At 50.3% G+C, this 14,046-nt stretch overlaps 2 protein-coding genes across 3 annotated transcripts; both read right to left on the bottom strand.

Annotated features, from left to right (window-relative positions):
- Window positions 1-98: 98 nt before the first annotated feature.
- TMEM223 (transmembrane protein 223) lies at window positions 99-1,369 on the bottom strand. The gene is made up of 2 exons (XM_030833861.2): window positions 948-1,369; window positions 99-525 (listed from the first exon to the last, which is right to left on the bottom strand). The coding sequence occupies exons 1-2, from the start codon at window positions 1,261-1,263 to the stop codon at window positions 233-235; spliced, it is 609 nt and encodes a 202-aa protein (XP_030689721.1). The 5' UTR covers window positions 1,264-1,369; the 3' UTR covers window positions 99-232.
- A 29-nt stretch (window positions 1,370-1,398) lies between these two features.
- NXF1 (nuclear RNA export factor 1) lies at window positions 1,399-14,006 on the bottom strand. 2 transcript variants are annotated; one of them, XM_030833843.3, is made up of 21 exons: window positions 13,176-14,000; window positions 9,669-9,852; window positions 9,290-9,449; window positions 8,404-8,487; window positions 8,187-8,291; window positions 7,983-8,063; window positions 7,800-7,869; window positions 7,578-7,666; window positions 7,338-7,445; window positions 7,045-7,154; window positions 5,183-5,219; window positions 4,645-4,713; window positions 4,496-4,551; window positions 4,257-4,364; window positions 4,082-4,140; window positions 3,860-3,975; window positions 3,694-3,736; window positions 3,024-3,096; window positions 2,364-2,546; window positions 1,815-1,875; window positions 1,399-1,698 (listed from the first exon to the last, which is right to left on the bottom strand). In XM_030833843.3, exons 1-21 carry the CDS (start codon window positions 13,201-13,203, stop codon window positions 1,660-1,662), a joined length of 1,863 nt encoding a protein of 620 aa, XP_030689703.1. In that variant the 5' UTR covers window positions 13,204-14,000; the 3' UTR covers window positions 1,399-1,659. The 2 variants fall into 2 exon arrangements, 1 of the variants encoding a protein (XP_030689703.1); XR_009564824.2 differs by lacking the exons at window positions 1,399-1,698; window positions 1,815-1,875; window positions 2,364-2,546; ... (5 more) ...; window positions 4,496-4,551; window positions 4,645-4,713 and having other exon boundaries at window positions 5,534-7,154; window positions 13,176-14,006.
- Window positions 14,007-14,046: the final 40 nt, after the last annotated feature.

Raw genomic sequence — 14,046 nt, 5'->3', positions numbered from 1 at the left:
AGTTCTTGGTGTAAAGCACTGTAGGTAGGGTGGATGGGAGTAAGGAGTGAAGGCGAAACAGGCATGGATCAAAACTTTGAGGTACTGACAGGTAGCTGCCCTTGGGATGACTGCTCCTTTATTTGCTGTTAATGAATTTTGGGCCTCTTGTGTGACCCTGGTTGTCACCCCATTCCCTAAGGTTCAGTTTTGATTCCCCTCTGGGAGGGGTGAGTGACCTGAGGTGGTTTCGTCACAAGCTACGGTAGGCACCCACAGTGTTGTCAAAGAGTTTCGTGTTGGGGAAGTGTCCAGCTTTGTCCAAGAGGAAGTAGAATCGTCGGCCTTTGACCTTCAGAGGCAACATGGCAGGGACTTCACCCCGGTGGGCCATGCAGGATACTTGGTTCAAGGGAACTGTAAAATGGGCACCCCAGCCAAAGGGGGCATGAGTGGTGAGGGTCACTTGCTTCCCTCCAGCCTGTAGCATCACTGAGCGCACAGAGCGGAAGGAAAAGAGAAGACCAGCACCAAGTACCAGAGTACCTGCAGGAAGAGCAAAGATTGGGGTTTTCCCTGGAGAGCTAAGAAGCAACCCTTACCGTGTGCCCCCAAATAATAAAAAAAAAAAAATTGTGATGATAGTAACATTTACTAAGCTCCTCCTATACCCCCATCATGTATTAGTCATTCCTCCCAAAAGCCTTAATAGATACTCACACCCATTTTAAAACAGGGTCCAGAGCGTAAGTACTAACTCGCTCAAGGTCACAGAGTGAGAGGCAGTCTTCAGCCTGAACCTGTACGAGGGCTTGGCGCTCGGGGACGTCCGACTCCAGTGTACCACACACCTATGAGGGTGGCCTGTCCATCCTGGAGGGTCGGGAGCCCCTTACTCTTCTTGCCCAAGCGGAGAGGATTGTGCCCGCCCTCCTCGACCCATGCCGGGAAGGCAAACCACACCTTACCGATGGCGCCGCAGCCGACGGCAAGGCCGTAGCGCCAGAGCGCGGAGCGCAGGTCCAGGCGGCCGCGGCCTGGGGACTCGGCGTCTGGAGGCCGAGTGGAGGCCGGCGGGCGGGCCAAGGCGGCAATGGCTAGGGAAGCCCAGAAGACGCCCTGGCCAGCGCAGAACAGCCCGAGGACGGCGAAGAAGCGACCTCCTTCGTGCTCGAAGAGCAGCACGTCCCGTGGCGGGCCCACGTCATGCAGAGCCCTGCGCGCGGCAAGCGACTGCAGCGTTAAGAACAACCGCACACGGCACCGCCGCCCGAGAGCCGCCATGCCCCTGAGCGGCACCGCTTCCGGGGCGGGACTTCCTGCCGCTGGCCCCGCCCCGCCCCCTCGGAGTCCATCTGTCGGCCCCGCCCGCGCTTGCGAAGGGCAAGGCTAAAATAACCCAGCACACTGGACACAAAATACAGTATCACTCTTTATCTTAAAAAGTAGGGAGGATCCTGGGATAAGTACACAAAGCACCTAAGTCCTTCGGGTAGTTTAGTGTCAGTTCTACAAAGTAAGCTTTGGCTTCCTGGCACCAGGGAGGCTCAATCTTCCCGAAGTCTTCAAGAAGGCAGGTAAGGAGAGGGATCCAGCACAGTCACAGTCACAGGGGCCGAAGAGGAGACATCAGGACAGACGAGGGCTATTTACAGGGATCTTCTGGGGCATGACTATGGATTACTTTATGAATGCCACTTCTGGGATCTCGCCCTTGGCCTTAGAGAAAAAATAAAAGGTCAGTAGAGCCAGGTGGCCCATGCCCGCGTCCCAAGCCTACGTGACCCTCTTGAAGGCCTGGAAATCTCTTTTAGCCACCTATTCCCAAACTTTACCTTGAGATGAGTAAAGGCCTGGGCAGATCTGGTGTAGTCCCAGTTGTTGTCCTGAAGGCACCTGGAGTAGGGCAAGAACAGGCACCTCCATTAGAACCAAGACGCAGTCACCCTGATCTCTAAATGCCACTTCAACATCCGTTCTATGGAAACACCAACAATTACATACATTCTTGCACTCTTTATACAAATGAAAAGTTGGTAAAAATCCATCTATCAATGGTCTTTCGATTACAAAGAAATATTAAATAGCTATCTATTTCTATTAAATAGCTAACAGAAATGAGACTAAGGTGAGTTTTATACTAATAGAGAAAGATGTTCATGGGATAAGTAAAGTATGTTGCAGAACAGTATAAAAGAGGGACTTCATTTTGACTTTAAATGTTATGCTAATGTATGCATAGAGAAAATTTTTTTATGGACCGTCTTTTTTTTTTCTTTAAGTAATAAAAAAAAGTTCTGGCTTTAAAAATTTTAGGGGCAGTCATTATTCACCAGCAGCCCTACCCCAGTTCACCCTTATTCCTACACATGTCCAGTACTCACTTCTGGGACCACTCAAGGTTCATGCCAGACTGGGTAGAGAATGCCTGCACCATTTCCTGCTGCTCTGGGGAGAGGGTGGGCACTGGGCTGGAAGAAGGTGTGGGTGCAGGCATGGCAAAGGCTCTTTGGATCTCATCAGGACTGGCATTCCGCACAAATAGCTCATCATTTACGATGCACAACCTTGGGGACAAAAAGCACCTGAGACAGCTGGACAGACAGACAGATAACCTCATCCTCCCAACATCATTCCTATTCTCACTTGACACTCAGATCCTTTCAATACTCACGAGGTCCCTTTTTCATTTCCTCCCTTTCCCATGGACTCCATGTATGGGATTATCTACCAAACACACTAGAATTATACATTCTCCCCCAACACTCATTTATCTTCACAACAGACTTAGGAAGTGAATATTGTTAAACCACTTTTCAAATGAGGAAACTTGCCCTAAGCTAGAAGTGGTGGAGCCAGGATGAAAACCCCAGACAGCTGGACTCCAGAGCCAAGCTCGTCACCACTATGTGACCCTCCTCTGATCACCCCCTGCCTTTCTGAATGTCTGAAGATACCCAGAGGACCGACTCCACCCTCCCCAATCTTCACAGTGGTGGCCATGGATTGGGACTGGGACCCCATACGGTAAGTCCAACACTCACCCTGAATTGCTGGCAGGAACAGCGACGAATGTCCGGGTAAAGGCTCGCAAAGAGTCCCGAGATTTTCCATCCACTGCAATGATAACAATGGTGACAACCTGTCAGAGTCACTCATGTTTTATGTTTTCAAACAGCTTCTCAAAAATCATGGTCTTATTTGATACCAAGAACCCTAAGTGGGCCAGACAGGGATGATTATGTGTGCACAGGGGAGCACAGTGGGGAGGAGTATCAGAGGTCAGGGAGGACAGTAATAACAACAATGCTGTTATCCCACTAGTGGAGTGTGTGTGTGCCAGGCCCGGTGTCTTGTACATCACTTCACTTACTCACCACAACACTGTGAGATGGCTATTACTAACCCCCTTCCTTTCACAAATAAAGACTCAGGCTCAGAGGTAATGTAAATTGCCCACAGACACAGAGGACCAAAGTTGGGATGGAAGCTCAGACCTGCCTGACTCCAAAGTCTGTGTCCTTCTAAACCTCAGGCTTTTCCCATATCCCAGACAGGAAAAGACAGGTGGATAGGGTAGGCTTGGGGGGAAGAATGAGAGAAGGAGGTCAAGGAAGAAGAGAGAAGAGAAGGTAGCTGGGAAGCTAAGAGTGCTGAGAACGACTAGCTGGGAAAGGGACCACTCTGCAAACTCGGCACTCCAAAGACCCTCACCTTCTTTGAAGACCCCATTGACAGAAAAACACAGCAACGTGCTCTGAAAGAGAAGCAGCAGCATCAGGTACCACGTAGGCTCCCAGCCAGAGCCCGAGTCCTCCCTGCCTCTTAACCGCCCCTTCCCCAATTCCGCCCTTCTGCCAAGGAAGACATAGGTGCTCACTGTCTGGGCGCTTATGTCTACCACGAAGGAACTGACGTCATGCTGAGTTTTGGGCAACTCATTGAGGAAGGCCACAACATTGAGACGTGTGTGCTTTAGCAGCCGGAACCGCAGGGCTGTGGGAGGAGGGGAAGCCAAGGTGAGCAGCTGCCACACTCAGCCCACACTCAGCCCCTTCCCATCCCCTTTTCCCAACCTGTTCTGCTCACATCACACACTTACTAGGGTCTTTAAGCTTCTTCACATTCCTACTATCTTTGAAGTACTCAGCTAAGTTGCTTCTGGGGGGAACAGGAGAAAAAGGAGGCAGTGGTCAGAACGGTGTGCATGCGCACGTGCTGGCCTGTATTTGCTGAGAAACTCTGGTCCTGGGCAGGTTCTGGGATGTGACACTCACCGGGCAGGGTTCTGGGGGGTGAAAGGAATACTCAGAGAGCAGCAGGCCCCATCGTGGTAGGCATCCAGGAGCTGCTGCCGGTCTCCGGAGTCATATATCGCATAGTACCTACGAGGAAAACAAAAGGGAAAGCCTGAGCTCCACAATCTGGGGCCGCACAGTGACCGACAGCTCCCGAGAGCGAGCTGTGCTGGGGCTAGCCCACCGCCCCCCAGCCTGAGGTGACCTGAGATACTCACTGCTGCAAGAAGTGCAGGACCAGATTCTTCAGGGTCTCTGTTCCAAAGTAGCTTCCCTGGAATCAAACAGGTATTAGGACCACGTAACCAGGACTCTCCCAACGTGAGCGCTAACTCTTGTGCCCCCAACTGCGGCCCCCTCCACTCACCTTGCAGGGAGGTAACACTGTGGGGGCTTCAATGTCAAAGGCAATCGGTGGGGGTAACTCATGGCCGTCCTGCAGAAAGAAAGTGACAGCCGACGATATAAACCAGACAGAAAAGGCTGGATGAGCACTCAGATGGGAGAACTAAGAGTGAGGGGTCACAGGTCAAGTGTCAAAGAGACATGGCAAGGGTCCATGAATCCTGATAGATGCAACTTTTGTCTACAGGTGTTTTTCTGGGAAGAATGATTATATTTTCAGTGACTGTGAAGCTGGGGAGATCCCAGCTGGGAGAAGGATGTCAGATCTCATTGTTCTACCGGCCCTTCAACCCTCCCTCAAAGGTCCTCAATAAAATGGCTTGATTCCCCCCACCCCACAACCAGGGGAAAAAAAAAAAAAAAAAGGATTAGAGACTTTGTCAGATTCTCAAAGGGCTCCATGTCCCCAAATCAGTGATCATACAAACACGTTAGGCAAGACTTTGAGGGTGCGAGATGCTATGCTCCTTAGAAGAGAATGAAAAAAGTTAGGTACTTACCAGGCGTAATAATTTGGGAAATCGCTCTCGAACGGCGCTGTCAAGAATGGGACAGAAATGAGTGATGTTTCAGAGCCACCGTGCCTCCTGGGCTGCTCTAGGGGTGAATATACCAATGCCCGAGGAACAGCCCATCCCACCCTCTTGTCCTCACTCTTTCCCAGCCTCTGAGCTCCAGGAAAAATGGCCCCAACTCCCCACCTCTCCTGGGCACCAGAAATGACTGCCTCGGAGGACGACCCTCTCTTCTCTGAGTGACTCTGAACACGCCACAGAAGCAGCACTCCCGGCCCAGGCTTTAAGCCAGGACCTCCTTTCCCTCCCTACCCCCCTTACCTTCCACCTACTCACCTGTGCAGCCCCCGGGAGGAGGGAATGGGGTGGGAGCCCAGGGGCTCCACTGCCTCAACAGGTATCCATCACTTCTGCCAGGTCTGGCCACGGCCAAGACCAGAACACACCGCAGAAATGGCACAGGATGTTGGGGCAGGGAGATGAGCAAGGCAGGGCTCAGGAGGAGATGAGGCCAAGGAAGCAGCGAGGGGACGAAACGGAGAAGAGAGAGAAAAAGCAGGAGAGGAAGGAGCCAAGGAGACGGGGCCGATACTGGCGAGGAGAGAGAAAGAGGAAAGAGAAAGCAAAGGAAAAGCGAAAGCACTACACGGCAAAGAGTCATTTAGAAAGAAGAGGGAGAACAAAGGAAGAAGCCACCTGACACAGCCCTTTCTTTCAGCTCCCTCTTCCCTGTGGTCCACGGAGGAAATGGGAAACAAAGCCCTGCTGCGGCGGGAGAGCAGCTGCTATTGGCCAGGTCTCTTGTCTGCTACCTGGGTTCCCATCTGAGCTGGGCGTGGGAAGCGAAGCAGCCATGGGGACAGGAGACCTCCCTCAGAAGGGGTGAGGGTTCAGGCCCCTGCAAAGTTGGGGGGGTGAGGGTCTGTGCCCCACCTCTGTTGGCCCCCAAGTTCTCTCCTGATGGCCCCTCTGCGACTGTGCCTGTCTTAGGTTGTTCCTTCCCTGAGGAATCTTACCCGTCTCTGGCTAACCAGCCATCCTCCGGGGCCAAGCAGGGAGATGTGAGGTGTGCGAGTGAGCGAGGTGCAGCGCCCCCAGAGAAGGTCAGTTCTCTGTCACCTTGGTAGCCTATGCCCCCGTGGCCTCCACGCCCAGCACCTGCCCTGGGATTCCCTCGCCAACTGGCGGGGCCCCGGCTCTGGTCACATGTCTTCGGGAACCCAGGTTTCTCCTCCAGGGAGGGCCCAGCTTACAGCACTGGGCAAGAGAGACCGATTGCACGGCACCAGCCACCAGGAGGCCTCAACCTCAGTGTGGGCAGGAAAGCCCAGGCACCAGCCTTGGGCAAGGAGATTGTGAGAAGAGAGCGCCTCTTGGCAAAAGGGCAAGAGGGGCCGTTGCAGGACAGAGGAAGGAAGAACTTCCATCAGCAGGAAGTCCCAGGGAGGGAGGGCTTTCTCTGCCCAGGGATACCAGGCTCTTGGCTCAAAGCAACTCCATGTATGGGGCATGATATACAAGATATGCCCCCTAGCCACGGTAAAAAAGGGAGCTGCTCTTCATGGAACAACAGGGTAGGGGGAGTGTAGAAAACCCTGTGTTCAGGAAGGAAGGAGAAAAGCCACAGAACCAGCAAACAGGCAGACAGGTGAGAAGAAAGGAAAGGAGGCCTGGGGCAAAGCTGGGTGTCACGGATGGACAAACGGGAGGAGCACATGATCCTCCCCAAGGACAGGTGGTTCCAGCTCAGGGCTGCACATCTGCAGACGGGCACTGGTCAGGGTGCATCAGCTCAGCCTCCTAGGGGGTGAAGGTTCCCAGGAGGGGAGATAGAGGTTAAAACTGACCTGATGTAGGTGGACTGGTCTCGAAAGGTATCACACAGGGTGTTTCTGTCAAGCCACAGCTCTTCTAGCTTCAGCCCTTTTATCTTGTCCAACTCCCGCTCAGACTTTAGCTGCGAAGGATGGGGAGAAAAGGCGGGAAAGACATGCTGGTAAAGGGAGCCAGCTAGATCCCTCCCGCCCCCAAGCCCCACCGCATCCCTTAAATGCCCTCCCTCGCCTCTTGCTGCCACCAGGCAAGCTCTCTCCACCCTCTGCCCACCCCATCCCAAACACAAACAGGCTCTCAGTCTCACCTCATTTCCAGAAAGATCGAGGATCTTTAGATTGGGTGCTTTCTGCACAATGCTGGACAAGTCATCCAGCCTGTACAGCTTGTTATTGCTCAAGTTCAAGGACAACAGCTGTGGGGAGAGAAGAATTTAGAGGAAGCACCAGCAGCAAGGGAATCTGAAACAAACCTGCCTCCCAACCCCATCCTATCTATCTATCTATCCCACCCTGCTTCCTCCCACCTAGTGGGACAAAGGCCTCACCTCAGGGATGTTCTCTTCAATGATTCGCAGGGTGGCTGCCATACAGCTTCTACGATTCAGGACAACATCAATGTTCTGGGCCACCAAATCTTCAGGAAGGAAAGGGAAGTCTGAGAGGGCTCACCCAGGCCAGCGTTCCCACCAAACCAGCCTCAAATGTTCCCTGCCTGACAGATCCCCCTCTGCCGCCACCCATCTGAGAATTACTGCTATCAACCGTACCTGGGTCTGAACGGAGGCCCTTGAGGTCAAGTGCTTGCTGGGAGCCATCGTATCGTTTGCTCATGACCAGCTACAGAGGAATACAAAGGATTCAGCGGTCACTGGAGTCGCGTGTGGGCATGGGTGGAGGGTGAGAACTGGCAGGACTCGGGTGGAAGCACCCATCCCTTGCGGCTGCCTCACCTTTAGCTGCTCTGCTTGCTCTGGCTTCAGTTCGTTCTGCACAGTGTGGGGTGGAAGAGAGGAGTTGATGATGATAGATATCTGCAGGGGAGACACGCATGGGCACGGTGAACTCCAGGGAGGCCTAAGCCCCAGGACCAAGACCCAGTCCATGCCCTGAGCACCAATCCCCACCCCCAACCAAGCCAGGCCCTTCACACATACCCTGCGGTTCTCCCGATCCAAAATCTTATAGTTGACAGCCTTCAATGCAGAGGCAGTACTGGCATCCTCAACAAAAAACAGGGCCCGTGTGTTTTCATAGTGAAACTGCAAGAAGAGAAAACAACAGCATTGGACTTGGGAGCCCAGAGCACCCCCGTGCAGATGGTACCTCCACCTGCTCCTTGGTCCCCAGCCACACACCTGGGCCTTCTCTTACCTCAATGGGAGTGAAAGGGATGCTGCACTTGCTCTGAATCATGCTCAGGAGCCATGACTTGTCATATTTCCTGCCATAAGGAATCTAGATGAGAGAAAGAGAAGAGAAGGGAACAACACATAACTAATACTGAACAGCAGACCCACTCTAGCCCTCCTTTCGTATCATCTGCCAAGCTCTGAAGAAACGGTCAATTAAAGGGTTTCTGGGGGGACTTCCCTGGCGGTCCAGTGGTTAAGACTCCTCGCTCCCAATGCTGGGGGCCCAGGTTCGATCCCTGGTCAGGGAACTAGATCCCGCATGCCACATCTAAGACCCGGTGCAGCCAAATAAATATTTAAAAAAAAAAAAGGTTTTCTGGGAACTCCCTGGTGGTCCGGGTTCAATCCCTGGTGGGGGAACTAAGAAGATCCCACAAGCTGCATGGTGTGGCCAAAAAAAAGGGTTTCTACTCAAGCCAAACACGAACTCCTTAACCTCCTTTCTGTCCATTTATACTTATTATTCCTCAAAAGATTCAAATTGTTTGATTCTAAAAGTTCCAAGACATCATTTATAACCTGCCTGCCCCTGAGAGAACTCAAGGGACCCCCAGCTCCACACTCAGCTTGAGTCAGATGGAGACATGTGGAGGCGTTATTCCACCTCCCAACCGCAGTTACCACATTTCCCTTTAGATGGCCTCCCCGTCCTACCTGTCCCCTTCTCCTTTTCTGAACCTGCTCTTAGGTGTTCTAAGATATTGACTCTTAGGAGAAAGAATGGTTACCTGATTATGGAGTTAACAGCTGAGAACACTGATTTTTTAATGTGAAAAGTAAACACCTTAACTCTGAGCCCAGCCCCCTATAGCTCCCCTGCACCATGTACTTTCCAAGGTACTCACTGTAATCTTAAACCAGTTCTTTGAGGTCCCATCCTGGCTGGTGCCAGCCCCTCCCCTCTCTGGAGGAGCTCTATCTCTCCGCAGAGGCACAGTAACATGAATTCGAGACCGCTCGTGCCAATTATCACCCCTACGGTTGGGTCGTGCAGCATAGGGGTTGCTGTGGGGAGGGAGAGAATAAAACACTCAGAAAGGTCAGGAGTGTCTTCTCAAAGACTTTCCTGCACTGTTACCAGGACCACAACTAAGACTGCTCAACCATTAAGCAGGTCCTGGCATTTCTCTCTCTTCCAGGCGGGAAGAGAAATGACATGGACAGTAAGAGGGCTACATAAATGAGGGGGTCGATAAATTCAAACCAGATCAACTGGTTACTTACTATCGTACTCGGGAAACATCCTGGGCATCGCTCATTGCCACATCTCTGTTCTCTTCCTCAAGGCGGGAAGACCGAACAACGAAACCTCCTCTTCCAGACCTCCGGTTCCCCTCACCATACTTCCACCGGAAGGGGCCCCGGCCTTTCTTTCTTCTTTGAGGGAAACCAACACGATCATCGTGCTCTGGGGTTGGGAACAGAATTTTAAATGAGAAAATACATCACTGGTTCAGCTACCTTGCCTGGCAACCACAGCATCCGGCACCCGGCACTATCAGATGAGATACACACTCACTACAGAGACCACCTCCGTGCAAACTCTTCTGCCTGTCCAGGGAAAGAACCCTCTCCGTGGGATGGCAGCAACAGGGGAAAATGATTGGAAAACTGTGTAAAGTCTTTAGAAAAATGAAGCAGAAACTGGAACTATAGAAAGAAGAAGCAGAATGTGGAAGTGAGAGTGTCCCAAGTTTAACTGGATACAACTCAGAGCCCCTGAAAGTCATCTGAAGTCTGCTTTTCTCAGCCTCCCAAATCTACTTAATCCCACTCAAAATTTTTTTTAACTTTTAATTTTATATTGGAGTATAGCTGATTAACAACGTTGTGTTAGTTTCAGGTGTACAACAAAGTAATTCAGTTATACATATAAATGTTATCTATTCCTTTTCAAATTTTTTTCCCAATTCGGTTGTTAGAGAATACTGAGCAGAGTTCCCTGTGCTATACAGTATGTCCTCGTTGGTTATCCATTTTAAATAGAGCAGTGTGTACACGTCAATTCCAAACTCCCTAACTATCCCTGCCCCCCCACCCTTCCCCCCTAGTAACCATAAGTTCATTCCCTAAGTCTACCCTCACTGAAAATTTGATCAGTCACAATAGTTACATCACAATCACAATAATTACATCAGCTCTCAGTAAACAATACTTCTTTTGCCTATATAGCACAGACATCAGTTACAAATATGACCAATTTAAGGGCTTCTTTTAGGTCTTGTTCTCTCTTCAAAAAACTAAAAATAGAGCTACCATATGATCCAGCAATTCCACTCCTGGTTATATATCTGGAAAAAACAAAAAATACTAACTCAAAAAGATACATGCATAAATTAAGAGGTTGGGATTAACATATACACACTACTATATATAAAATAGATAATCAACAAGGACCTACCATAGAGCACAGGAAACTCTACTCAAAACTCTGAAATAACCTATATGGGAAAAGAATCTGAAAAATAGATATATGTATAACTAAATCACTTTGCTGTACGCCTGAAACTAACACAACATTGTAAATCAACTATACGCTAATGTAAAATAAAAATTAAAAAAAAAGGAAAACATCAAAACTAAGAAAAAGGGAAGAAAACATATAAGCTTCACTTGCTTCTTTTTTAAATCTTTAAATTTTTATTGGAGTTTAATTGCTTTACAATGCTGTGTTAGTTTCTACTGTACAGCAAAGTGAATCAGCTATATGTATACATATATCCCCTCTTTTTTGGATTTCCTTCCCATTTAGGTAACCACAGAGCACTGAGTAGAGTTCCCTGTGTTATATACCATATGAGCTTCACTTGTGTTCAGGGGGGAAAAATAAAGATACATGCATCCCAAAGTTCATAGCAGCACTATTTACAGTGGCCAAGATATGGAAGCAACCCAAGTGTCCATCAAGAGACTAATGGATAAAGAAGATGGGGTACATATATACACAACAGACTCAGGAGGAGATGAATACTACTCAGTCATAAAAAAGAATGAAATACTACTCAGTCATAAAAAAGAATGAAATTTTGCCACTGCAACACCATGAATGGACTTGGAGGGTATTATGCTTAGTGAAATAAGTCAGACAGAAAAAGACAATTATTGTATGATAGCACCTACATGTGGAATCTAAAAAATAAATATATTCAGCAAAACAGAAACAGTCTCACAGATATAGATAACAAACTAGTGGTTACCACTGGGGAGACAGAAGTGGGGAGGGGCAAGATAAGGTTATGGGATTAAGAGATACAAACTACTAAATATACAATGGATAAGCAACAAGGATACATTGTACAGCATGGGCAGTGACAGCCATTACTTTGTAATAACTTTTAATGGAATCGAATTTATCAAATACTGAATCACTATGTCATATACCTGAAACTAACATAATACTGTAAATCAACCTTACTAAAAAAAACTAAATAAATAAAATTCTTGTTCTTAAACTGCCACTCTGAAGTGAATGTGGAAGTGTGAGTGACCCAAGTGTAACAACACAACTCAGACTCCCTGAAAGTCACCTGAAATCAGCTTTCTGTCAGCCCACCCAAATCTACTTAATCCCAAGGTGACCTCTCTCACATCTCAGAAAACCAATCACAATGATTACATTAGCTTTCAGTAAACAATACCTCTTTTGCCTATACAGTACAAACATCAGTTACAAATATGACCAATTTAAGAGCTTCTTTTGAAAGCCTTATTCTCAAACTGCCACTCTGAAGTTTAGGGAGTGAGCTCTTTGTTTCCTTGGTCAGAAATGCCTCTTAACTCAGGAGACAACTCCTAAATTCAGGTTCTAGTGGCAGCTAGGCTGTTTCACCAAGGGTCCTCAAATGTTCTCCAGGAATATGATCCTCTGAACCCTGGTGGGTAGGAATGGCTTCTTAAAAAAGACGCATGATTCCCCAAAAAGGTCTGTCTAATGCGTAATACTCTGCAAACAATGAACCTCAAGAAATGACCCTAGGGAAAAAATAATAAATGAATAGAAAGCGCAGCTAACGTTCATTGAGGGCTTTCTCCAATGCCAGGCACTATGCTCCAGGCACTTGACACGAACCATCTCGTTTTAACGCACACACGGAGACAAACTCAGGGGGTAGGTACTGTTTCTATCCTTATTAAAGGGGTGGAAAATCAGGCCTGAGTGTTTAACTCACTCAAGATTGGCATAGCCAACTCAGGATTGAAACCTCGGCTGTCGTGTGCTTTTAACCACTACTCTGGACTAAAACCCAATGTAGTGTTCGGACTAGAACATCGAGTTAGTGTGTAGGTCTAAAATATTAAGCCAAAGCCGCGGCGGGTGGGGGGGAGGGGAAGGGGGCAAGACCGACTGGACGCGCGGTAGAAAATAGGGCACCAGCGGCCCAAGAGCAGGGCACCGACTCACATTAAAGAGTCTGGCAGCCGAATTGAACTGACAGGTATCAACCATCCACAAAGTTCAAAGGAATCTCATCACCACGCTGCCGAGCCACCGGCTTCGAGCCGCAGGTGCTCGCAACGCCAGGATTCCGGAATTAACAAGTCGGGCACCCACCCTCAAGTTCAGCCAAACCCCCGGGCTGCCTCGCCCCGCGCCGGGCCGGCGCCGAGCACCGCCGCTCCCCGCGGACGCCGGGCCCCTCGCGGCCTCACGCCCCGGCGCTGCGGCCTAGGCCGGCGCTGCCCAGCTGAGCCCAGATCGTCCCGCTCCCCAACCCAAGGGCCGGCACTGACCGTTGTACGACTTCCCCTCGTCCGCCATGGCACACCGAGAAAGGGAGGGCTCTGTCGCGGGCCTCAACCCAGCCCAACGTCCGAACGCCTAGGCGCTCCAAGGCGAAGTGCTCCTGCGCTGGGTGCCACCGCTTTTATGGGGTCGAGCTCGTCACAGACAGCCGACGTCCTACAATAACAGGCGGGGCCGCTGGGACATGTGCGTACGCATCCGACGAGCAGACGCGCCGGGGGCGGGACTTGGCGCTGCACGCCCCGCCTAAGACCCGAGCTCGCGCAGCCCAGAGTTACCGCGAGTTCGCCCCGCCCCCTACTCGTATCCGTCCGCCGTTAGACCAGCACCACAAAGGTAGGGGCTCAAGCAGAGTGCTGGACGCTACAGCCCAGGATTCCAAGACGAACACGGAAGAGGAGCCACAAGAAGTGCTGCCGAGGAATGGGAGACCAAGGGCCTTGGAGTGGGAGTGACCGCTCATAGACCCCTACGGGGATCCAGCCAGGGCTTAGGTCTCAGCTCAGCCCAGCCCTTTGCCATCTGCGTTATCTATGCCGTGCCTTCCTCGCCTATAAAAATAGAAAACTAGAAGAGAGCAGGGACTTGACTAATTCATGGCTTTTTTCTCCAGCACCTGGCTCAGTACCATACCTAGCACGTAGCGGAAACTCAACAAATATTTATGAAATAAGCTTCCTATCTCTGCGTTCCCCCAGAAGAGTTGCAGAGTCAAATGAGAAAAACTGCATTTGTCAGGCTTTGGTCGTCTTCACAGATCGCCCCACCCACCACCGATGTGCTGTGCTAAACCCATATCGTGGGTCAACTGGGCAGTGAAGATGCAAGCAAGACCACCCTCTGAACACAGGCCAAGGG

This window comes from Globicephala melas, chromosome 8 (assembly GCF_963455315.2).
Source record: "Globicephala melas chromosome 8, mGloMel1.2, whole genome shotgun sequence".
Classification (NCBI taxonomy): Eukaryota; Metazoa; Chordata; class Mammalia; order Artiodactyla; family Delphinidae; genus Globicephala; species Globicephala melas.
This window is presented reverse-complemented; position numbering and strand designations above follow the sequence as displayed.